This window comes from Amia ocellicauda, chromosome 22 (genome assembly GCF_036373705.1).
Source record: "Amia ocellicauda isolate fAmiCal2 chromosome 22, fAmiCal2.hap1, whole genome shotgun sequence".
Taxonomy (NCBI): domain Eukaryota; kingdom Metazoa; phylum Chordata; class Actinopteri; order Amiiformes; family Amiidae; genus Amia; species Amia ocellicauda.
This window is the reverse complement of record NC_089871.1, coordinates 5,703,715-5,729,351: the sequence shown is the minus strand read 5'-3', so window position 1 is coordinate 5,729,351 and position 25,637 is coordinate 5,703,715. Positions and strand designations below refer to the sequence as shown.

The 25,637-nt window shown below is 40.8% G+C and overlaps 1 protein-coding gene across 2 annotated transcripts in view; it reads left to right on the top strand.

The window, feature by feature from the left end:
• The window catches only part of camkk1a (calcium/calmodulin-dependent protein kinase kinase 1, alpha a), a 62,422-nt gene extending 36,882 nt beyond the window's left edge, over positions 1-25,540 (top strand). Inside the window, exons 7-18 of one of the 2 annotated variants that reach the window (XM_066696129.1) lie at positions 203-336; positions 1,913-1,949; positions 3,106-3,127; positions 3,719-3,807; positions 5,625-5,824; positions 9,495-9,548; positions 11,164-11,237; positions 11,818-11,905; positions 13,393-13,521; positions 14,203-14,306; positions 18,084-18,131; positions 21,063-25,540. In XM_066696129.1, coding sequence (XP_066552226.1) covers positions 203-336; positions 1,913-1,949; positions 3,106-3,127; positions 3,719-3,807; positions 5,625-5,824; positions 9,495-9,548; positions 11,164-11,237; positions 11,818-11,905; positions 13,393-13,521; positions 14,203-14,306; positions 18,084-18,131; positions 21,063-21,135 — 1,052 coding nt within the window. In that variant the 3' untranslated portion in view covers positions 21,136-25,540. The remainder of the gene's footprint in view (positions 1-202; positions 337-1,912; positions 1,950-3,105; positions 3,128-3,718; positions 3,808-5,624; positions 5,825-9,494; positions 9,549-11,163; positions 11,238-11,817; positions 11,906-13,392; positions 13,522-14,202; positions 14,307-18,083; positions 18,132-21,062) is intronic. The other variant, XM_066696130.1, reaches the window with a different exon arrangement.
• The last annotated feature ends 97 nt before the right edge of the window (positions 25,541-25,637 follow it).

Genomic DNA, 25,637 nt, shown 5'->3' with positions numbered 1-25,637 from the left:
TGTTTACTTTTTTCATAGCTCCATATTGATTTTTTTTGCACAAATAAACTTCCTTTTATTGTCCTCTATCCAATGAAATCCCAGTGCACGGGTGAAATGTTGTTTTTTATTATATTTATTTGCTACAACTGTTTGCTAACAATAATAGCCACTCTAGTCTGAGCTGGTGTGTAATGCATCATTTTTTGGGGGGTGTTTGCAGGTCGTCCTCCACCCCGTGGAGCAAAAGCCGTGCAAGGGGACCAGCCAAAAACCCTGGGGCCTCTGGAGAGGGTGTATCAGGAAATCGCCATCCTGAAGAAACTGGACCATGTCAACATCGTCAAACTGGTGGAGGTACAGTGCCAACTTGTTCTCTGCCTGTTTATCCCTGTGACCTCCAGATGCATTCTGGGAGATCCCACTGATAGAACAGTTGTGCGGTCAAATGTTATTCTCAGAAATAACACAATATCTCGACAGGATTAATATTCCTAGGCAAGCCTTTCTTTCTTAGCAGAAATTAATTAAGAAGAGGAGAAGATTGAACCTGATTACACTGCCACATCGAGCAGCGATAATGTGGTTCAGTTGGAAACTCTATCAATATGGTAACAATGTCTACTGACAGAATCCCATTAATGTGCAAATTTAGGTTTCTTTTTTTGCTAGCTTTCCATTTCTAGGAGGAACTAAATATTGTAAAGACATTTGAAAATATAGTTTTGTGATTTTATTAAAGGCTACCATCATACTTCTACTGTAGTTTGATTTTAAATATGTATTTACTAATTAGCAGACTTAATTAGTAAGGAGAAAAGGCGTTTTATTCATCACTTGCAGTTTTTTTTTTTTAACTGCATTGCAAAAAAGCTTTGCATAATGGCAGTTCCACTGGTGCCGAGTTTTGCTCTCATGTGCCTCATCAGACCTCCATCATCGCAGAGAGGGGCCGCTCTCAGAGGCCAGTCATCTTGGAATCGGTGGCCATGTGTGCCGGCAATCCTAGTGTGGAAAGATTTAACACGAGAGAAATCTTGAAACAATTACAGCGCTTAATTTGTTAACATGGCAAAGGGTTTTCACACTGCGTTAGCACATGCTTCGGCGTTCAGGCAATTAATTGTTCCACAGCTTTCAGAGAGCCTGCGTTTCTGCATGAAAGCACTTCTGTGTTTTCTATAGAGTCGCTTTTTTTTTCCTTATTATATTTCATAGTGTAAGATAAAGGACTTTCATCCCACACCACCCTCTAGCCTTCAGTGTTTGATAGCCTCTCCAGCCAGCTCTTTGGGCTCACTTTCCCAAAGTAGATTACATAAGCCGAGCCATTACTCTGCATTTACGGGGTTTCTCGCATTATGTAAACTCTTAATTAAAACAGGTAGGACGGTTGGTCAAAAATAAAAGCGGTAAGCCAGGAGTTCTAGTTCATAATGAAAGGAAAGAGAACCCCCCCCCCCCCACCCACACAGTGGAAAGTTGCAGATTTCAGAGCACAGCTTTCCAAACTTTGGCTGAAAATTGATAAAACGGAGCTCGACGCCTGAATGTTCCTCTTGTGGCCTCGTTAGCGGTTTCCTCAATTTGCAGACAGACACAGAAGCAATCTAAAAGTAATTAAAAGTCATCAGGATGGCTGGCAGGGACTGCAAAGAAGCACTGGGTAGACGGATGTCTTTTGTGCAGCTTAAATTGCCACTTTAATGAGTTTTGCAAAGAGGGCTTCTGTTTTGTATTTGAGCGCTCTCAACGCCTTGCCTATCCTTCCCCATGTCATTTTGCAGAGTGATTGATCGTATCTGTTAAAATCCTGAACCGATACTGCTGCATGTGGTACACAACCTCACTTCAGTTTTGAATCTGTTGCCATGATCCTGAAAAGACGCTTCAATCATTCATATTTAAACTGGCACCTCTGTGTCCCTCCTAGGTGCTTGATGACCCTTCTGAAGACAACCTTCATATGGGTAAATGGCCACTCTTGTGTTGTCTGTGTGTTGAGTTATGCTTCTGTATTTTATTTTCTGGGTTTTACGTCACCAGCTTTCTTAGGCTGCACTTCATTCCTCCCAGCACAAGATGGCGTAGTCTGTAGTCTGCTTAATTAAACCACTTGATTGATTGATAAATCTCCCGATGCCTTTAATCATCTCAATTAGTCCTTCTATTGTGGTGCATTGGGTTGATGATTAAGGGGTAGCAGCTACAGACATTTATTTAGTCATGCATTAATGTATCATCTATTTCAGATTATTTCTTGGAAGGTGTAAATCAATAATTTTAATGTTTGAGTTTACTTGTAGAAACGCATCAAGAAAAGGATAGAAAATATCACACTTAAACAAACCAATACACCCCTTTTTAAGCAGGCTTTGTGGAACAGGAAATGGAGAGTTGAAGGACCTCCCGAAATTGCTTAGTTAAAAATCTAAACTCTCCCTAACTGCAACACATGGGACGGGTGGATCTAAATCAGTGATTTGAAAGCCGTGAAGTGAGAGTCCATCAAACATATAATAAAGTTGCAGAATTAGTAAATGTATACCAAACAGTAGCACAAGGGATAAACCGCACAGACGCCGCAATAAACAAACGATGTGTATAAACTTTCTTTTGGCCAAGTTTTTACAGAACATTGTTAATCTCTTGCAGCAGGCAGGGTTAACTGACTGTTGATGCTTAGATTTAATAGCACATTTAAATGCACAGGACATTTACTTTCTTGAAACCGTAAGTTACAATTAATGTGCTGCTTACGAACCTTGCATTATTATTATGTTATCTTTGTAATATGTATATATATATGTATGTATGTGTGTATATATGTATGTATGTGTGTGTTGATGTTCTATATAGCATTGATTTTATGATTTCAGTATTTTATATCAATTGTTCCAGGAAGCACTGCTGTTTGTTTTATATTGTGTTTATGTTGGTCATAAATATTTACATCCAATACCTTGCTGTACTTTTTTTCTAGTAGTATATTTAGAATATACATTTATATTTTAAGTAAATATTCTGAAATTATAATACTTTTCATAGAGCGAAACATGTTAAGATTTAAGTACAAAAGAACCTAATTTTCCAATGTAACTTTTCATTTTGTCTTTTGTTTTATAGCATTTGAGCTCATGAGAAAAGGGTGAGTATATTCCCTTTCATAAATAATTAAAATCCTATGCCTAGATTCCCCATATGATTTGCTTTATCACTTGTAGTCTTAAGTTATATAGCATTTAAATACCTTTTCTTAGACTGAGATTATATTGTGTTTTTTTGTTAAGATTATTTAAGATATCTTAAAGCTATTCAGCCTCTTTTTTTTCTGTCCTTTAAATGTGTTGCAGTTTTATTGAAGCTACCAAATTGGGTGCAGGGTGTAACAAAAACAATATAATACAAAGATGTTGTTTTGATGTGTCTCGTAAAAATGTACAGTTTGCCGTCGTACATTTTGAAGTTGTAAAGATCACCTTTTATAGATTTATTATATTGTAAATGTCTATTTATCTGACATATTTTGCATACTGGGAAAATGTTCCATAGTGTCTTGGAAACGCAAGTTCTTTTCATTAATGGTGTTGAACCCTAGTTAAATAAAGAGCATCAACACAGGCAGATGTCATCTGGAAAGCATGTGTCTGTGAGTTAAGTGTGTCTGTGCGTGTGCGTGTGTGTGTGTATTGCTTCACAATACTGAATTCCTCTTCTCCTTCTCCTTCTCGGCTCCAAGCCAAGTGATGGAGGTACCGACGGACAGCCCTTTCACCGAGGAGCAGTCGAGGATCTACTTCAGGGACATAGTCTTGGGCATCGAGTACCGTGAGTTCATTAGCTCTCTGTCTATCTGTTATAGAGGGCCTGCTTGTGCTGAGGGCCGTCTCAAAGTGTTTTATACCTCGTTCTCTGAGTATAGAGTAAAATAAAAGTTTGCTGACCTCACCACGACCTTTTGGAAACAACAACAACAATGACATTGAATCGTCATGTATGGGATAGATTTGACAACACATATTGGACATAACCAGGTCAGACAGGTTGAAAAAACAAAATGGATTAAAATGTGTGTGGGTGTGGGTGTGTTGTTCCAGTATATTGTTTAAAATTGATGATGATGTACAGAGAGCTATTGTTTATACTTTATCACCACATCTTAGTTTAATAAATAGTAAGTCTTTCTGCAGTCGAACACCTGTTGTTGAGTCTTTCTTCGGTTCGGTCTTTTTTAATGCCAACTGACAAATCTGAATTGTATGTATTTATTCTCTTTGGATCTAACCAAAGCAAGAACTGACATTTAAATATGATTCGGTAGGTGTTTATAGTGTCTTGTAAAGTGTGTGGAAAATGTTTACAACTTCTCTGGCTTATTAAATGGCTGCAGCTGAATTTTATTAGCACAGTCAAACTAAATCAGCTGTCAGCCTGATTATCTTGGCAGATAGGAAGCACATTGCGAATGATTGTGCAGAAGACTGAAGCTGTGCAGGCAGACTTTTTCCATTAGTTCCACTTTGCACCAAACTCTGAGTGTTTGTGTTGGGTACTGTGTCAATAGTGGACACTGTTGGCTCTTGATCAGCTCCATTTAAAGGGTTTACGGATGCTCGCTTTAATTCCCCGTACATGAGCAGCCACTGTAACCCGTGTGTGGGAATCAATATATTAATGTGCATCTATTCACAAAACCAATGTCAGGGCCATCGTGTCAAATGAGCTTTGAATGGAAGTCTGTGGTCACATATGGTTGTAATGTTAAAGAAAACGCAGTGAGAGTTTATAGGAGCTATGCAGAGACAACAACCTGTTGAAAGCTAATGAGAATTTCTGTTTTGCATCTGTCACATATTTTATTTAGGGAACTGTTCTTGAATACTGCTAGTGCTTTGTGTTTTCTGCATTGTCTTTTTGTTACCAGGGTTTTATGATTTATTATTTTTTCTGTAGATCCTTTATCAACCAACATAGGCGCTGCTGTGTTTGCAATGTTCTTTCTCAAAGCTCAGACCCTTGAAGGCCTTGATGGTTGTTGTTGGTTTGTTCCAAATTAACTATTAAATTCCCAATTCAATTAAACGGTTCCAAATTGGATCAAGTTGACCCTTTTTACAAGATTCAAGCTGTTGATGAAGCGGAGACATGGCCCTGGCCCCTAAATGGTGGAACGACCTGCCCACTGAAGTCAAAACAGCAGAGTCCTTGACCTCATTCCGGTGCTTACTCAAGACACATCTTTTCCAACAGTACTTGTAATATTAGCCCTTTTATCCCCGTTAGATGGCACTTCATAGAGTTTTATTATGCTTCTTGCGTTCTTGTTTTCCTCCTTGCTCCCTTTCCCATAACCCCTGACTGTGACCCTACATCTTGATAGCACTTAGCTTTCACGGTCCAGGATGTAGGACCTCACTTACTGTACTTGTGTAAATTGTAAATTGGAATTTGTAAAATGTATTATCTTGAACTTTGTAATGATTGATGCCTGCCAAGAAATAAAAATAATAATAATAATAATAATAATAATAATAATAATAATACCAACTGCTCTTGGCTCTACGGGAACAGAGTTAAGAGAACAGGCCCTGCTTTGTTGTCATTATCGGAGTTAAACTGGAACGTGTGTGTGTTCTTCCTCCCAGTGCACTACCAGAAGATTGTCCACAGGGATATCAAGCCCTCCAACCTGCTTCTCGGAGACGACGGGCATGTGAAAATTGCCGACTTTGGCGTCAGTAACCAGTTTGAGGGGAACGATGCTCTGCTTTCAAGTACTGCGGGGACCCCGGCCTTCATGGCTCCGGAGACCTTGGCTGATCATCACAAGAGCTTCAGTGGGAAGGTGAGAGTCCCCCCCCAGGTCTAAACCCTGTACACACCAGCAGAATCTTCAGCTATGTGTTACTCATGTACCCACTGTCCATATGGAAAAGATGGGTGGACAGGCCCCGAAGACCTTTCTTCAATCCATTTGTGGTCATATTATCCTTTTAAGTCTCTATACCGCTTGATCGAATCAGTTTTCACACTAGTTTCTCATGCTCAATTTATAGTAGTAATGCACGAGTCAGTTCCTAAAGCAGTTTAACTTTTTTAAGAAGTGGTTGAGTAACTATTAAAAGGAAAGTTTGACAGTGAATCAGCTTAAAGATGTGAATCGGCAGAAAAAGTATTTCAGACATCCATTTATAACCAAAACATCTGTATTTAGAGAGCTCTTATGTATAATTTCCATTGCCTCTTTTGACAGAGTTACCTAGAAAAAGAAAAAGTGGGCAAGTTGGATCTATTAGTTAGCTTTTCATGCTTAATTTGCATCCTGTTTTGGCCTATTTTGTCTTTCATAATTGGTGGAGAAATGTCTCCAGGGCTTTGGTGAGTCATGTAATGTAACTGCGGTGAAAAATCCACTTCTTGTCTTTATTGAACTCGAACAGAACAGCCCTACCAACATTCGTATCTCAGGACCACAGCAGCATTGGGCAAATTGCTATGGTAACAGTCGCAGGCAATCAGTGGCAGCAATTTATTGTGGTCTGGGGCCAGGTTGCAGGGTTTCAGTGTGACCTGGATTTGAACATTTAAATTGGATGTATCCTCTTCAAACATCCAATGAAAATTGTACTCTGAGCAAACTTTTCCTTGTCATTAGCGCTAACTTGCCACAGCAGAACAAAACCACACTCTCCGATATGATGTCGCACCCCTGCATTCTCCAAATGAATTAATTTAACAACTGAAAACCAAGACTAATGACTGTGATGGCTGGGTTTCCATGCATGTCTCTGCAGACATACACACGTCAGCAGGCCGTGCCACGTTACTGCATTTCAGCTGTGCTGCTATTCACTGACTTCAGCACGGCTGCCAACACAGCTGGAGAAACTTCAGAGGCCGAATAGCATTTTCCTTTATTTTAAAAAAGGAAGGCCAAAAATGGAATCCTGTGAAGGATACTTCAAGTTATCATGTTTAAAAAGTTGTCTGACAACCCTGGCAGGTGTTTGTCATTTTCCTCTCTCTGTCTCCCTTTCTGTCTCCTCATCTCTCAGGGTGAGAGTGTTTGACCCTGTGATATAAAGTAGGGATCCAGGGATCTGATGCTGTCAGGCTGTTGGAAATACTGCCATTATTTGAGATTAACTGACCCTCTAGAACATCCATTGTAGATGTTCACACTGGCATGAGTAAAGACCACAGAAATATAATCATTGTCATTAAATTATGATATGGAACTTTAAAACAATCTCCATGTGTTTAATGTTACGTAGTTTATTTATATCAATTAATATATAAAATATATATGATATGTGCCATGTAAAAATACATGTTTCACTGAAGTCAATTTGAAAACCACATAGATTCCTAATCTAAAACACTAAAAGACCTTAAAAAACAGAAACCAGGCCAACCTTATTACTGCACACACTATTTCATAATATAATAGAGTATAATACCGTAATGACAATGTATAGAAAAACGATAAATTGAGATTTGTATAGAGAATAAATCTAAATTCAAGAATCTGAACTGAGCTGCAGCAGTTTGTAAGCTGTGGCCCTAGCTGTGAGTGAACGCTTGCTTCCCCCCAGGTCTCCCTAAGCCCTCCCTGTATTGGCTCCAGATGACGGGTTTATGAAGTTCTGTGCCTGGATACACAGCGATCCTCTCGGAAGAGTAATTAAAGATTCCATTCCGTGTGACGCAAACGCCTTTCCAGAATAGCAATGGCATCGTTAGCGCCGTGAAAGCGACGAGCGTTGGCATTGTAATAGCGCGGGTGTCCGCTGTGACTGCGAGAGGCGGCCGTGTGTTCGTAAAGGCGTCTCTGAAGACACCAGGGGCTGATCGTGCAACACAACCATTAAACCCAGTCACTGCTCCTCAGATAGGTCTGCAGGCTGGCCAAAAGGATGAGGGAATGAAAACAGGTTATATTCCACTGCAAGAGATCTCTTCAGCCTAAACTGCGGCTTCATATACTTTGCATACTTAATAATTCAGTTACTGAGGGCCCATTGATAACCAGCAGGGATCCTCTTCCAGCGCAGAGAGATAAGCAAATGTTCGGCTTTCATAGATCAGTTTGTTCACCCATGAAACTCTGCACTGCTCTCTCTTCTTATTCATTGTTTGTTCATGTATGTATTCATTTTGTAGATTAAATTCATAGCATGCTAAGAAGTGGAAAGCTATGTTCCTGCTCATGCACAGATACCGTGGCACAGCTGCCACATACATGTTGATCACATCCCCCTGTAAAAACTGCAAGAAAAACATGTTAGAAGGGAACAAATGCTTCTTTTTAGATGTAGTGTTTTGTACCCATTTTGTCGCACAGATTTATCCGGATCAAAGGAAATGTCTTTCTAGTGATCACTGCCTTTTGCTTCTCTTTAACGGCACTACCTGGGACGTAAGAATAATTAGGTCTGATTAGATTCACTCATTTGTTTCCTGAATCATAGAGGCCATTCATCCACTCGAGCATTTGATACCTTTCAAACCTCGCCAGCCGCACAGGAGTCGGTGTTTTCTGAGGTTTCTTCTGCACCGTCAGACACCCGGCAGAAGCTGTATTGTCTGCATGTCCTGAATTATTTAGATCTGAAGCGGGTAAGCAAAAATCTGTGGAATTCAGGAATTTCTGTTACGGAAATGACCTTCTTCTACAGCCATGCCCCCCCTTTTTTCTTTACATTTTTGATAGGATTTCTTTTTTTTTACAAATGATTTCTTGCCGGCCGGTGCCCGTGTTGGGTTTCTCAGTTGGTAGCCCGCTCAGTTATTAGACAGAAGATCGCTGGGTTAATTTCTGCCTGAGGATTGCTCCAGTGCACTCCATCAATCAAAACGTCAGCCGCGCTGTGCGAGAGACTCCCTGGGAGGAATACAAAACCCAGGGTGCAGTCTCAGAAAATGATTAGGAAACACACGAGGGTTTGACGTATTTCACAACATCCGTCAAGACATTCTTGATAGTCCAGAAAATGATCCTTCCACGGTATCAGCCTGGAAAGGGCGACTTGTTTTCTGTTGGAGCAATCAGTAAAGCATCCTACACTTCAGCACAACAAAGACCTATATTTTTGACATATTTATTGTTTCTCGATATCTATTAATATAGCTGGCAAAATGTATGTATAAATAAACAAATCGACAAATCTATCAAGTCTGATGTACTTATATAGTAAAAATAAAGTTGATTTGTAGTGCAAACAATTACATGCAGGATTGTAAAATAATGTTCTAATAATATTACAAACAGTTAAGTGGGGTAACAATAGCGGTAAAGTGTTTTGCAAATCCAAGTGCATGCAAAAGGGTTACAGTAAAGTGTTTCATACTGGATATAGTAGTAACAGGTGGGTAGTTTGTAGGAGCCACAGATGCTGTCTAATTTCAAATGCTACTTTGTTTTCTGTGAGGGGTGTTTAATCATGCCTTTTCTTTGTCTATATCTCAGTTGTTTTTGAGAGTGTAACGTCTTCACATACCTTGCTGTTTTGCAGGCATTGGATGTGTGGGCCATGGGCGTGACTCTCTACTGTTTTGTGTTTGGAAAGGCAAGTGGACTGTTGAAATATCTGTATTATCTACAGACCTAATGTGTGCCTGCCAGGGGAATGTATGCTGTCATGCTTCATGTACATAAAGGATGTTGTCAATGATCCCTGGTGGCTGTTCTGTCTGGCAGGAAAGCAAAGCGTTCTTAAAAAGTTAGGCACGAAGACATCCAATCAGAAGCCTTGCCTGTAATACTTAATTATTCCTCATTAGTAATAGTGGGAAGCACCTTCTGTTAGGAGACTTATTAATTCATGACAAAATAAAATCATTAGCTAAATTGTTAATAATCTAGACGGTAACGCAAGACAAAACATTATTTTAGAAGCTATATACACTCACCTAAAGGATTATTAGGAACACCTGTTCAATTTCTCATTAATGCAATTATCTAACCAACCAATCACATGGCAGTTGCTTCAATGCATTTAGGGGTGTGGTCCTGGTCAAGACAATCTCCTGAACTCCAAACTGAATGTCTGAATGGGAAAGAAAGGTGATTTAAGCAATTTTGAGCGTGGCATGGTTGTTGGTGCCAGACGGGCCGGTCTGAGTATTTCACAATCTGCTCAGTTACTGGGATTTTCACGCACAACCATTTCTAGGGTTTACAAAGAATGGTGTGAAAAGGGAAAAACATCCAGTATGCGGCAGTCCTGTGGGCGAAAATGCCTTGTTGATGCTAGAGGTCAGAGGAGAATGGGCCGACTGATTCAAGCTGATAGAAGAGCAACTTTGACTGAAATAACCACTCGTTACAACCGAGGTATGCAGCAAAGCATTTGTGAAGCCACAACACGTACAACCTTGAGGCGGATGGGCTACAACAGCAGAAGACCCCACCGGGTACCACTCATCTCCACTACAAATAGGAAAAAGAGGCTACAATTTGCACAAGCTCACCAAAATTGGACAGTTGAAGACTGGAAAAATGTTGCCTGGTCTGATGAGTCTCGATTTCTGTTGAGACATTCAGATGGTAGAGTCAGAATTTGGCGTAAACAGAATGAGAACATGGATCCATCATGCCTTGTTACCACTGTGCAGGCTGGTGGTGGTGGTGTAATGGTGTGGGGGATGTTTTCTTGGCACACTTTAGGCCCCTTAGTGCCAGTTGGGCATTGTTTAAATGCCACGGCCTACCTGAGCATTGTTTCTGACCATGTCCATCCCTTTATGACCACCATGTACCCATCCTCTGATGGCTACTTCCAGCAGGATAATGCACCATGTCACAAAGGTCGAATCATTTCAAATTGGTTTCTTGAACATGACAATGAGTTCACTGTACTAAACTGGCCCCCACAGTCACCAGATCTCAACCCAATAGAGCATCTTTGGGATGTGGTGGAATGGGAGCTTCGTGCCCTGGATGTGCATCCCACAAATCTCCATCAACTGCAAGATGCTATCCTATCAATATGGGCCAACATTTCTAAAGAATGCTTTCAGCACCTTGTTGAATCAATGCCACGTAGAATTAAGGCAGTTCTGAAGGCGAAAGGGGGTCAAACACAGTATTAGTATGGTGTTCCTAATAATCCTTTAGGTGAGTGTATGTTGTACTGTATATATGCTATACTGTTCTCTAATGTATTTATTTGTTTTCCCTAGTGCCCTTTTATAGACGAATACATCCTGGCTTTGCACAATAAGATCAGGAACAAAAACGTGGAGTTCCCAGAAACGTGAGTCTCGTAACACAACACCCCGTCGCACAGCTGCGCCAGATGTTGGTCTCCAGCAGATCTAGCGAACCCCCTGGGAATTCATTGCACATCAGACCGCGGTGAAGCCTCACAGGAAAACAAACAAATAGGCGGCATTTCATTATGATATCTGGGTGAACTCGGGTTAGAACACAAATAAAGCATCATCATAAATGAAGAATAAGTGAGGATGTTCTGGGAGGCTTTGGGTTTCAAGTGTCAAGAGCTTTATTTGCACAAGCCCTGAGAAAGGCAAATAGAGAGGTCTGGGCAGAGTTGTTCGGGCTTTGTTTAGCCAGAAGGGCTCTCTAATTTCTCCTGTGCATTTCCTTGCGGTGTTTGCAGAGGACTGCAGCGTGCATCAGTCAGCCGGGGACTGGGGCCGGTGTAGATATGAGTGATCATCTAAACAAATGAATTCAGCAAAAGAAAGCACAGGGATGTTTAACTGACACAACAGCTCCCCTGAGGTTGATGAAATGGTTCTTTGAATCTACCGATCATACATGTTAGTCTCATTAATTAATATTTATTGGCTTCCCCTTATCACTGTATACAGACCGGCTATCAGCGAAGACCTGAAAGACCTCATTCTGAAAATGCTGGACAAAAACCCAGACTCCCGGATTACCATTCCTGAAGTGAAGGTAAAGAGAGGCTCACTTGCCCTGATATTTGTTTTTTATATATTATATTGACCAATTAAAAAGAAAGCCAAGCAGTTACCTATATTTACACACAGAACAAAGAAATCAGTTTCTACGGCCTTTTAGGAGTGTCCACCAGACCTGAAGTCACTTGTAATTAAAATGACAATTGTAGCAGCAGTACAAGCCAAGTCACTGTTTCAATTATGCAGCAGTAATTGCAATTATAATTACAATCTGGTCCAACAGCCTTTGAGTTGAACTAACACAGTGTTGACTTTGCTGTTACAGCCGTTAGCGTCTTTGTTTTAGCTCTTTGTGGTTAGAGTTTAAGGGGAGTTAATTTGTATCCTGAGGTGTAAAAAGCTATGAAAATAAAAGCACCCATTTTATAAACACTCGCAGTATTGACTTGGCAACCGATGCGCACACACACCTGGTGGGAATCAGGACTACAGCCGGATATTAGTACCAGTTGGATACTTATGAAATGCATTGGCCTTAAATAATGCCGGCACACCTTTTCACATGAATACGTTTGACAAAATGCATTTTTTTCGGCACCAAAGTGTAGCGTTCGAGTATGGCGTTATTCTTGGTTTCAGAACCTGCCAGCAATGTCGACGGCTGCAGCCAGCATTTGCGGGCATCAGCTGCTCCTCATCTCTGATTCCGTTACACGCTGATAGCAGCTTGGCATCGCTGCCACCCAACTCGCACGGCGCTCCCTGTGGGCCAAACACATGTCCTCCTAGATCGGAGAGGGACGCAGATCCCAGACTGGAAATTGTTGAATTGCTTCTCTCTGTTTTTTTTTAGAACTACAGGGCTTTTCTGAAGCTAATTATTTGATTGATTGGAATGATTAAACTCTTTTCCTGGGCCTGAGCGTTGGGTGTTTTGAGCAGAGCTGTAGGGTTGCTGCGCTGTAAGGCCCAGAGGTGTGTGTTTGGGCTTAGACCAACTATTGAGGCAATCCCCCACAATGCACTGCGAGAGTGATTAATCAATGTTCCTGATTGAAACTAACCTCTGAAATGTATTGTATTCAAGCTTTGGCACACACAGAGAAATGCATGAATTATAATCTACAGGACTTCTCAGCCCAACCTTTGTGTTTTACCGTTTAGTTATTTCATACTACCTCTGTGTTATGCACACAATGCTGTGATCTAGCAGCAGGACTGGACGGCCCCTTTGTGGTGTATTTTAATTTATTTTTAAAGAAGACTTGGTCGAAAGAAAAGGAATGCCATCTTGCACTGTCAGTCAGTCACTGACAGCACACAGCCAGCATTGAAACCGTCAATACTCAGAAACAACGGAAGCAAACAAAAGACCAGGTGGCGCTTACTGTTGCCCAGATTTCATTTCTTTCCTGCAGTCAATATCTCGTGCACCTGGCACTGAGGGAAGAGCTGATCTGAGAAGGGCTCTGGGATGGGTTGGCGCTCTGTTTCGAGTGTCTGCGCTCTTTCTCTCCGCAGCTGCACCCGTGGGTGACCAAGGACGGCTCCGAGCCCCTGCCCCTGGAGGAGGAGCACTGCACCGTGGTGGAGGTGACCGAGGAGGAGGTGAAGAACTCCGTGAAACTCATCCCCAGCCTGTCTGCCGTGGTAAGAGGCCCACCCCGATCGCCGACACCCCTCACCTCACAGCCACCTGAGTTCCTTCACTGAATACAGGATCTGTGGCGAGATCTGGTTTTGAATAAGTTTCACATGGGTTCCTCAGATGGTGTTCCACAATGCTCGGCACACCGGGGAGGGGATGGAGCCGATACTTTCTCTCGTATCCTGCTTCTCTTCCGTCACAACCTCCGGCATTGACTTTTATCTGCTTCTGTTCTTGCGAAAGCTACAGCATCCAGTCATTTCCCCCAATGAAATGTGATCATTTACACATCCTTATCTCGGGACACAAGGCCTCGACCACATGATCTATTTGTATTTATGAATAATTAGGCATTCCAGCGCCTGCCTCTCAGTGCTAGGGATTTATTTAATGAACACGAGCCAATCTGGATCTCCATCTAAGATGCAGCATCAGCAGGAGAGTGGGAGGCAGATATGACTACATACAGCCATTAGAAATTGGCTCCTATCAAGAGCACAGCCTGGGTTCAAACCACCCATCAGAATGGAGAACCGAAGTCCACGTCACAAAGCTCTCCTGTTTGTCGCCTTGAAAATCCCTAATCTGACCATGATTGTAGTACCTCTGTGAGTCCGGTCTTGTTTGGAGAAGCCGCCCGTGTCCAACCCGCCGCCTAAAGCCCAGCGTCTCCTCTGTTGCAGATTTTGGTCAAAGCGATGCTGAGGAAGAGGTCGTTCGGGAACCCATTTGAGTGCCATACCAGGAGAGAAGAGAGGTCCATGTCTGCCCCTGGGAACCTCCTCATGTAAGTGTGCCAGTAGCATCTAGACACCCAGCCAGGGCCAATCAGACTGAGGGGGGGGGAAGCATTCACTTGACTATAGCCAAGCAGTTTACTTTTTTTTAATTTATTAATTTATTTATTTATTTTTTTACACTGATGCTTTACTGCTAAAAGACTTGAGTGTCACTGAAACCTGTGTCCAGCCTCTTTCACACTTCTTCCAGAAGGAAAAGGTCTTCTTTTTTCTTATGCTTGCCGTACAGCAGAACCTCTCAGCGCTGCCAAGGTAACTGAACTCTCCCCCAACCACCTGTACTCTTGTAGCATTGGAGCTCCATACCATGCCATTGGTTTACCTTGCTATGATTATGCTGAACTCTTATACTATTAGGGGACTAGGCAGCTCGTGGTTTGTTTCCCTACAGAAACAGTGTGAAATGTCTGTCAATTAATTGTCGTTCTGTTTAGTTGCAGGTGTGTTCTGTAGTTTTCATCAAGGCAGTATTTGACTTTAGTCTGGGTTTTGTAGATCATTACATATAATTTACCACTGCAGAATTTTATTTGGAAGTTTATGTAAAGACTCCATATTTGCATTTCGTTGTTTACATACCGTTTACTTATTTATGCAAATGGAATAACTTCTTTACGTGTTCGTAAATGCCTGTGCAACAACAACTGCCGGTTGTCAACCACTCCACACTTTACATGTTGTGTCTAGAGATCTGCTGCAGGAAAAAAAACAAAATAAAAACTGTTCTACTAGTTATTCTGGGAAAATGTGTGGCATTTGTAAAATTCAGAGTACAGCATTATACCGGCAGCGCGGATGGAAATTAGGAGGAGTGGTGGCTGACGTTCTCCAGAAGAATGCCTGGCACTTAACGTGCAGCTTGTGCTTTAATTGCTCATGAAAGGAGAGGAACAATCACAGGCTGTTGTCAGTAATGGGCCCAGCAGACTTCATTAGCGCTCCCACTTAACTCTCCTCGCCGCAAGTGCACCTCGGATCTGCCTGGCACGCCCCGAGCCATTAAGAGACCGACACACCGGGGGGACAACAGCCTGGGAGCTATATTTACCAGGTTTTCCAGGTGTAATTTAAATGCCTGGCAAGCTAGTCCACATTTGAGCTGTTATACACATTTCCTGTACCATTAAAAAAAAAAAAAAAAATTCTCCGGCATGTATGTGCTTATAAAATCAATTTGTCTATTAGACTAACTGATTCTAAAGCACTAAACCAAAGGCAAACCTAACGATGATAATTTCCGGAAGGGAGGGAGTCGTTGTAATCTGACTGTTATGTAACAGTGCCACCTGCTGAGACTAATAATAACTACACAAGCTGGGGCACTTGATCTGTCCTGAATGTCAAACCAAGAACAGGCTCCCAGAAGATTGATAAATTGAACAAATCTACAGTTAGGAGGCCAATTATTCAATCCCACAGGATATAAATCTAATGTTTGGGATGTGGCATCTTTTTGATTTGAAACTTAAATGAACTGAAAATCAACAACAACACGATGCATTGAGTTAACATTTGAGTTAGCTTGTGCACATGCACTTATTTGACACAAGTGTGGTTAAACTAATATTTCTACTATGATATATAAAGTCTTTGAGGTGCCTTATTTATTTGTGTATTTGTAGTTTACAGGAAACTGAGTTACCCGGTAGTTTGTCAGTTGCTATGATTGTAAATGGTTTCTCTAATTGAGCTATACAGTGCGGCAGTTTATTTTACAGCACAGTCAGAGCAGAGAAACCACACAACCAGGACTCACACACTGCATTGTAATCTGCAGAGAACAAACTTTTATTTTCATTTAGTCACCTTGTGGGGTTAATTAGCAATTGAACTGAAATTATAAATTAGATTTGCAAAATACCAAGAGAGGTATTATTATTGTTTTTTTTTTTTTAAATAGCTGCAAATATTATTCCTTAAATAGCTCTCAATCACCTCACCAGGTTGTAAATCCACTTGGTTCCCTCTTGGGACCTCGCAGTAGCACGGGAGAGACGAAGACAAGACACGCGTGTTCTGTAAAAACATACATCTTCACCTCGTCTGTGTCTTTTCAGTCGGGAAGCCCACTTTGCAGATAGCATGTGACTCTGCAATCTTTACTCATTTAGCCAAGCGGGAATCCCTCGTGAGAAACTGAACTTCAACACACCAAATATTTTGCCTGTTTTGAGTTGCGTAGATTACTTACTAAATCTTAGTCGGAAATCCTACTTAAATTTGAAAGAGGATTGACTGTTAATTCTATCAATTTATATCTGGGCAATACCAAAGTTTGGACAACTCTGCAGAAACCTTTTCCTTATATAACCCTCATCAGCTGGGAAATCTCTCATTCAGAGACGGTGATTTGTTCTCCAGTCATTTATAATAGTTCTTAATTCAAATAAGCTAATCAACTCACAGCATTGTTGTTCTTAATAGTTTAACATTAAAACAGGAGTGAGTGTAAATGTTATATGCCTGCTTTGTGCTGAACAGACGCACACCATCTCTCTTTCTCTCTCACTCTCTCTCTCTCTCTCTCAAGGGACTTATTCACACAGAAATGTAAAGGCAAAGTCCTCTTCTCTGATGGCAAAAATGGAATAATCACAGCGAGAAACGGCTCAGTTGCTCTAATGAAATTGCTTTCTTATTGAAGTGTTCTCTCTCTGATTTTTATTTATTTATTTTCACTTTTGATCAGCAAGTGCTTTCCTTTAATGATTTTTTTCTATACTTTTTTGACAGTATCTTGTGCTGAAATAGTCGAGTACAGAAGCTGATGTTTCACAGGTAGTGGTCAGCGAGAGACTTAACAATTTGAACCTCGGTTTGTTCAGATCTGTCTTTGACCCTGTTGGACATTGAATGTTGTCCCTGACACACAACACACCTGAAACAGCCTCTACAGTACCGGCTGCGCTTGCCTTTCCTGGTGTAACCGTATCTCTTTATCTCGTTCACTCTCTCTTGAGTCGGATTACAGCTGCTTAACCTCTCACTCTTATCCCCAGAGCAAACTCTTAAGCTGGTAGTGAGATGAAATTTATCTTTAAGGATACAGGGTCAGACAAAGTTCACTCTGGGAGGTTTGAATATCACACCTCCTTGCACCTGTTGTTCACCGGTTTCACCGATTCACCAGCTGTCGAATGTTTTACCTCAACATCTTTTTTTTTTTGGTATTTGGTTAAGGTTATCGGATTAATTATCAATTACTCGATATTGGCCCATCTGATAGGAAAAAAAGAAAAAAGAAAACAACTGAAGTAGCTAGACTTTCCTGTTTAATATACAATTTGTTTAGATTGTGGTGTCAAGCACGAGCTATACACACCGTTACACATGCAAAGGGAGACTTTGCATAGTATTGGTGAAGTGATATGTGCCGTGCTTGCAGATGTTTGTGCAATTTCTGTACAGGAAATGCGAGTCCGGTTGTGTTAAATTGAAGGCGCAAGCTGCCCCCACAATGGTATGGTACATGGCTTTGGTTTAATCAAACAACACGAGTCTGTGCAACCCTTTATCTCCTGAGACAGCGCAGTTCAATTCAGAGGTGCACAAAATCAACAACTGTGAAAGCACCCCAAAGATGGAACAGATCAATGTCAGTTTATGCTGTTGAGGACATACAAGGGTGACACAGCGACACTGTTATTTTGATTAAAGTTCAACCCCTTCTCCTCCCCCCATTGTCTCTCCATACGGGCCGCCCTGCTGACACTTAACCTGTCTCTGTTTATGATCTTCTCCTTTTCCTCCACTGTTTGCTACAGGGACAGGTGGCTGTTCCACTCCTCTGTAAAAGCTCATCCTTCATTAAGGTAACTGTGTGCCGTGCCAGTGCGGTGTCCGTCCCTGTCCTCTCTGATGTAGGAGACTCGCTGTGTGTCCCCCTGTGGTGCCCGTGTTGTCCACCCCTTCTCATCTGTCTGACTGTGGATTTCATCGCTCTGAACAGACTAAGATTGTATATTAATTGCACCCCCCCACCCCAGCCGCCACCACATGTAGAAAACAAACTAAACTTGATGGGGTAATGTAGAGGAATTTGCTGAAAATGTAAGTAAACTGAAGTACGTCTTTAATCTATCGTATAGCCTACAGACTTTTCAGTCTTAAAACAGGCAATCACTGCTCTGTTTATTGTTTTTAATCCTAGTATTTCTTTCTGATTTTATACTTCTCAATTGACTGCCTCTTGTTATTCTATACCTTTTAGTAAGACTTCTGAAATAATTAGTGATTACTTCAGTGTGGTTGCCTGTTTTTGAATGGATTATGTGCATACTTTTAGAAACCCAATTCTCAGTTGTCTTAAATGGGTAAAAATAGGTGGTCCTACTTTTGTTGCTGAAGTGGTCTCCTCAGAAGGACTGTGGTAGGACACCACTTCACAGAGCTTCTGGTGTGAAACTCTTGTGGCTGTGCTTAAAAGCTTGAATCAGGGCATAGAAACCCTCCTCCCGATCTTCAAAGATGGCCGAACGGGTACTGGGTTGCTGTGCTCTGAGAAAGTAGGTCAGCTTCCTGGCAGCAGACGCACCCTGGGGCTGTTGCTGAAAGAGTGCGTCGACCGATGCCTCCGTGTTTCCCCCCCAAATCCTGCTGCTCTCCGCCCCGTGCAAATGTCACCGGGATGCTCTTCTGATTAGACGTTCCTATGATTGACTCCTAGCTGAGTGCTTTCTGCTTTGAATATTCAAAAGCTTTCCCATCTGATTTGAAAAATGTGATGTGAATGATTATTTTCTTGTGTCTTTAAGTGTAAGATTGACTATACCAGCATAATCTGAAGATATAACCAGTGTAAAGTGTGTGCGTGTGTGTGTTTATGCACATATTTTGAAGAATATATTTTCTATATCATCTGCTTCTGATAAAATGCAAGGATGCTATGATCTATACATTGATAGGTTGTCAATCAACATGTTATAACATTCATTTTCACATCATGCTTCGGTATGTTCGTTCACATTTCTACACGGCAGTAGACATTATTCTGACTCTGAACTGCTTTGTGTAAATCATAACAATTACAGTTTTTAGCAAATCCTCGTGAAATGTTATAGGTAGCTTGTGGAATCCAAAATATATAATAGAAGGTGCGGGATTTCTAGGGTTGAATGCTGAATTCAGAAAAGAAAAATTGTGGAAATGCCACTTTTGTCTAACATTTGCCTGATTGCTTTTGGGAAGCTTTTGTTTGTATTGTGGAATATTAATTTGTACTTGGACTGGTCTTTAGTGACATTACACTTCTACCATTATAATCGTAAATGGGATAAGTGATACAGCAGCCAATGAAGTTGAACTGGAGTTTTGCGAGGTGAGTGTACATCCTGAATTGGCATCCGTAAACTCATCAGATTAGGATTTTGAATGAGTAAATGACAACTTCAGTTCACATAGTTTTGATTCATGTATGGTATTTGTAGACTATCCTTCCTCTATTAACCTTTCTTTAAGCAGAAGGTGGGTTTAGTTGGCGATTAAGAACTTGGTTGGCTTGTTTCTGTGTATGTATACATCTATTCCAGTTTTCGGCAAAATAAAGGCAAATTAAATCTGACAATATTTGACTGAACGAATACAGGTTAATCAGAAAAATATAATGTATTGTAGGTGCTCGTGTCAAAAGAAGATGAGTCTGCGTATTTTATACCCAGAATTCTGATGATATGCAAATCACAAATATGCCATCTCCTATCCTGATCGGTGGACTTATTTGTATAACAGAAGGGCAGAAAGGAAGCAACTTTTGAGTCTGCTACTGGTATTTCTTAACGCTTTCGGCTCACAAGGCTGCGCGTAACGACGACGGCCCAGCTCCTCTCAGCCCCATTCATCTCATAAAGTGGATTAGTGACAGATCTTAAATGAAGTCTCCATCCCTGAACAAGCACTGTCAGGTTGTGTGAGGATGTATGAGGCTGCTGGGAAGGATGGCGCAGTGTATGGCTCACATTTTTCTTCCCCAGTCAAGGTTATCTCAACAGGCGTTGCTTTAATCTTATGAAAAAGGGCAGCTTCTGGTTGACCTAGATTACCAAGTGAAGTGGGTCTTATCGTGTTACTTTCAACCCTTGTACTTGGAGCCGTCATTAATCCACCAAGGAACGCGGAGGAATGTTACCATGGCAGCCGGACCATTCAGAGCTTCCCCCAGACCCGACTGACCAAGCTTTTCAGACTTGTCCTCCTGCAGGTCTTCCCGGCACAGCGCTCCTTAATTAAACGAAAATGGAAAGAAATTCTATACATTTTTCAGACCCTCAGATAATGCAAGAGCTGCCTGTGAAATGAACCTGCCTTCATGTGTCACTTCATCTAAAAAGAGTTATCTTTTGAAGGACATGGAAAAAAAGTGGAAGTGAAGATACACTTCATCTTTAGATATTGTTTAATTATAATGAACTCAAAAGCCTGCTCTGGAGACGGCACGACAAATGGCTGATATAATCTAATACTGTCCATTTTGGTTCTGGAGCGATGTATTTAAATACTGGCTGCCTGGAAACTACCAGAAGGTTTATGAGTGTCGATGGAAAACTTATATATTATGTTACTTTTCTTTGGGTAGCTCTGGTCCTTCTCCTGCCATGCCGTGACTATTCCACTGTGTTCTGTACATTCATTCTACACATACGGGCAAGGTTTCGACTTCTTTGACCCGAATCGAACCTGAGGTGAGGCCGTCTTCTCCGAGGAGGTGCCTCCACATTTTTAACAATCCCGCCTCGTCTCTCCAACAGGAAGGGCAGCAGTGGCGACGGGAGTCGGGAGGCGGAACTCTCCGACGTGCACGAAGACGATCAATCCTCCTGAACGTCCTGCAGGTCCTGCCTTAGACTGGGGCTACTCCTTGACTCCCTCCATCTTTCTTCTCCCCACCCTACCTCTTCATTCATCCTCCTGTCAGCTCCAGTCGCGGAGAAACGTCCACATTTCTCCACTCGGGGGGGGGGGGGTTACGGTGGAGAAAACCACTAGCGAAAAGGGAGTCATTTCAAAAGTTTACAGGTGCATTGGGAATGCTAGTATTACTGCCTGCCTGTGTTATCTAGCACCCCCGGAGTGTGTCGATGTCTTGTCCAGTTTGTGTCTTTCTGTATAGCCTTATTTAAATCCAGCTTGTACATTCGGCATCAGCTCACCACTAAGGAAGTAGGGTCTTTTATTTGTCAAAGGATCTTCTGGAAGCTTATTTACAAAGACACAGCCACGGCACTGGCCACCGACAACATGGAGACTTTAATACCCAACCAAATTGCGCCAAACTAGCACCCCAGATTTCCCTACACAATATACCCTGTCTGGGATGTCAAAGGTGTGAAAGCTGCTCTGTATTGTTCTGTATGGCTTTTGACAAGGAGACTGAAGAAAAGAAAGGGAAAAAAAAATGCCGTGAAGACTGCAAAACCACTTTCTCATCATCGGAAAGTATGGCGTCTCCATTCGAGGCCCAACTCACAACAGAGAAGGTCGATATCGAGTGGTCCAACTTCATACATGTATATATTTAACTATACGCCTCCCACTAACAATTAAAGTATAAAAAATAAGGTTGAACATTGTTCTATTGTGAAAATAAGCCCAAGAAAAGGAGAAAAAACTGTTAATGTCAACAGTGTGCCGGCCTCTACTTTTCAAGAAACTTGCAGACTAGAGATTTCTTCAAAATTCAATGCTATGTTTTCCATTGACGTCAAATTCTAATATGACATTTCTGAGCCGTGAGTTAATTTTGAGGACGTATGAACATAAAGGTTCTGCAAATTATTCCTTTTGAAGTCCAGGTGAGGGGGTGTAGCTTCTGGCTCAGGCTGGAAGGAGAATGAAAGGACAGAAGTGATAAATTGCTCACACTAATTGTCTGGGAATTGGCATCACTCATAATCGTCAGCGGCACTCATTACAGTTAAAGAAAGATTTCTTTTCCTTTTTTTCTTTCTTAACAAGTGGCGGCAAGAAAAAAGGCTTTTCTTCCATTTTTGACTGTAATAATCCTGCAATCAGAATGTAATCAAAAGGAACTGCTTTCAAAACTCCACCACTTTTTTACGGGAACAGTGTTTTTGTTCGCAGACAGATTCAGTCGAAATCTCAAATTTGTCCTGCTAATTGCCAATGATTGCATATTGTGCCCGATTGAAGGCTCGTTAATAGCAGAAGTATATGACGGTTTTAAGTAGGATATCATTATCTTACAGGCACAAATGTGAAATGTGCACAGTTTAAATTGAGTGATTACGCACTGAATGAGGGAAACGGATTGGAGATCCGAGAGAACTCGCTAATTCCAGGCAGTGTCCTAGCTGTGAAGTGTTTTTGAAATTCCTTCAATTTATTTTAATTTAACTGGATATCCCCCCTCAATTTCTTTTCCCGGCACTGATTTTTATTTTGTACCAAATTATTTAATTAGGCTGATGAAGATTGCATACACACGAGATCTTTTCATTCTCTTCAGTACGTCTGTGCTGTGAAGGTGAGAGCTTTCTTTTGGACCAGGGGTGTCGGCTGGGTTTTGTTCCAGGCTCCTTAATTGGTCTAATTAAACAATTAACTGAATTACTTCTCTCCAGACTCTGAAAGGTTCTGTGGGGTCGATGTTTTCAGTCATCAACAAATTGCAAGGTATCGGCTATAAAAATAAAATATGAACGTTTTAGATGAGCCTTCCTGAGTAAATCATGACATTAATTTAGTAATTGGCAGCTCCTGTTGGAACACAATCCAGCAGTAAATGCACTGCAGCCCCCCAGGACTGGAGTCTGACAGCCCTGTTTTGGACTGTACTATACACTCTCCAGATAACATCAGGCCTTGCTACAGAAAACTGCAATGCCAGTATATCGTAAGGAAATGTTCAGAAACTCACTGGGGATCCACCTCCACCTCTGAAATGTGTACAGTCGAGCAGGGAGAAGTTGTGTTGGATGCTCCTACACAATCTAAACACGATCGATTACATGGGAGTGAACTGGGGGTTCACTTGGTAACTAGATGGTGGAGCTTTTTTTTTGGAGGAGGGAGAGTAATGGGAGTTTTCATGGTCATCTCTCTCCAAAATAGCCATTGATTTGAAGCCAGACCTCTCACAAAGTTGCTGCTAGTAGGTTTGCCAGTGGAATGGATAGATCCGTGCTTTTGAAAACTTGTAAAACAAAATAAAATCAATGTTATCTATTTGACCTGATAGTGAAGTGAAGACACAGTTCCCATGAGTGAAAAGGGACCATTAAATACAGTACATTTACCGGTTTTTATTTCCGTGTTTTAAGAATGGGTTTGCCAAAGATTCACATTTTCTCTTCTCTTTTTTAACTTCAGTATGTTGTCAAATGTTAAACGGGATCCTTGAGAAGGATTTAATCTTTAATATGTTCATATCCGTGGGGAGGGGAAAAAACCTTTCATCCAACTCCAGAAAAAAATAATTCTAGGTCTAGTAAAAGGATGAAGCAGAATTCAAAGCTGTGATTTGCTGTTCTATTTTTGTTGACTACTGTCATTCTTGGGCTATGAATTCACTGTAACACACACACACTAACATATTGAAAAATATATACTTGTATATTCTTAGAAATAAACCACACAAGTATGTGGCTTTAATGCTCAAAACGTAGACATTTTCTATTGGCTCACATTCTCCATGGTTGTTATGCCTTTTCTATGTCCTAATTTAACTAATAGGACAAGTAATTTATGAGTAATAGATTGTTATAATGTGTCTTTAATGTGTTTTGCTATATAAACATTGGGGAATTATAACTCTTACAGAATCACTCCTGATGATCAATGATACTTAAAAACAAACAAAAAAGATACTTATACTTTTTTGTTACCTCTTTTGAAACGGAACAGTTGCCATTTGCCAGCTGATATTTTCTGGAAATTAATTTTCAGCCATGATTATTCCACATAGGTTTTATACTGAAAATGTATCTCTGGTCTCTAAACTGTGACGCGATGTTCAGCTGGGCTTGAGCAGAAGTTATTCTTTATCTGACATCTCAGGAAAAACACCCCCATAAACAGAGCAAACTCGCGCATTAGATCTAGTTAAAGAAGCTGTTCAACAAAGTAAATCCGCTTTTTCTCTAATAAACAATTTCTGTCTTTTATATTTTTGTTTTCATTATCTTCTGTACGGGAGATCGGGATCAGTCGGGGCTATTACTTCATAGATATGAGGGCTTCAATATCCCTGTCTTAATAGCAGTAGCTTTTATATTTGGCTGAACTAAAACCCATTTAATGTGCAATGACTTCTTATTATGCTGTGGACTTTTAATATATTTTGTATTTTTCATTTCTTTTATTCCCCATGTCACACATCCAAAAGATCCTATGCACTAAAACACTTTTTTTGTACCTAATTAGTTAGTGTGGTTATGAATTTTGAAAGTTGGTGTTTTAGAAATCCATACATTTTCAAAGAAGTGAAAACCCTGGCAAAAATTCAAATACTAGACTATGATGTTTCGGTGGTTTTATGAATATTATGCCCCCAGTAAGTGTATAAAGTGCAATATTTTGTCCGTGCCCCTTGTGTACCATTCTTCACAGAGTGGCTGTTTTCCACTCTCTCTCTCTCTCTCCACAAATCTCAGTTGAATGCATCTCATAAAATGTTTATTCCAGTGAGTCTAAACAATGTTTTTAAGTCACATTCAATCAAAACTTGTTTTAATAATGTATTATGTTTGTGTTTGGCTCATCAAAAGCCTCATCTTCCCAACCCCAACTATGTCACCCAGGTACTGCCGTTTTTTGTTTGTTACTTAATATTCAAATGTTAAATAACATTCCAGAAAGGTGTGCAATTTGCCTATGTTATGGGTCACTGTTCATATTTTAGTGATTTATTTTTTAAACCAAAACTATGAAGGTTCAATCCTCAAATGTCTTGACAACGAAATCCGAGGGCTACGAACACGAGAACCTAGGCAGTGAATGGACATTGTAATTTAGCATCGTTGTTCTGTACCATATTTAACTGTTCTCTGCGTGAGTGTTTGAGACGTCTCTTGCTGTTTGACTCGATGGATATACTGTAATGCATTAATATGAATGTATTGTAAGGTTATTGAAGCATGGCGCATCTGTACTGAACTGAAATGCAACTGTTATAATGTAAATATGTACCAATATAAAGAGGCTATTTTTTGCATGCTTTTGTACACTAGTTATAACAGAAGACAATAAAGTCATCTTGGACAACTAACATTCGTACTTTTTATTGGTTTTAATGTGATATTAAATATTTCAATCACATTGTTTGTTATGTTGGATTGTAAACATTAAATAGATTTAGCAATGAC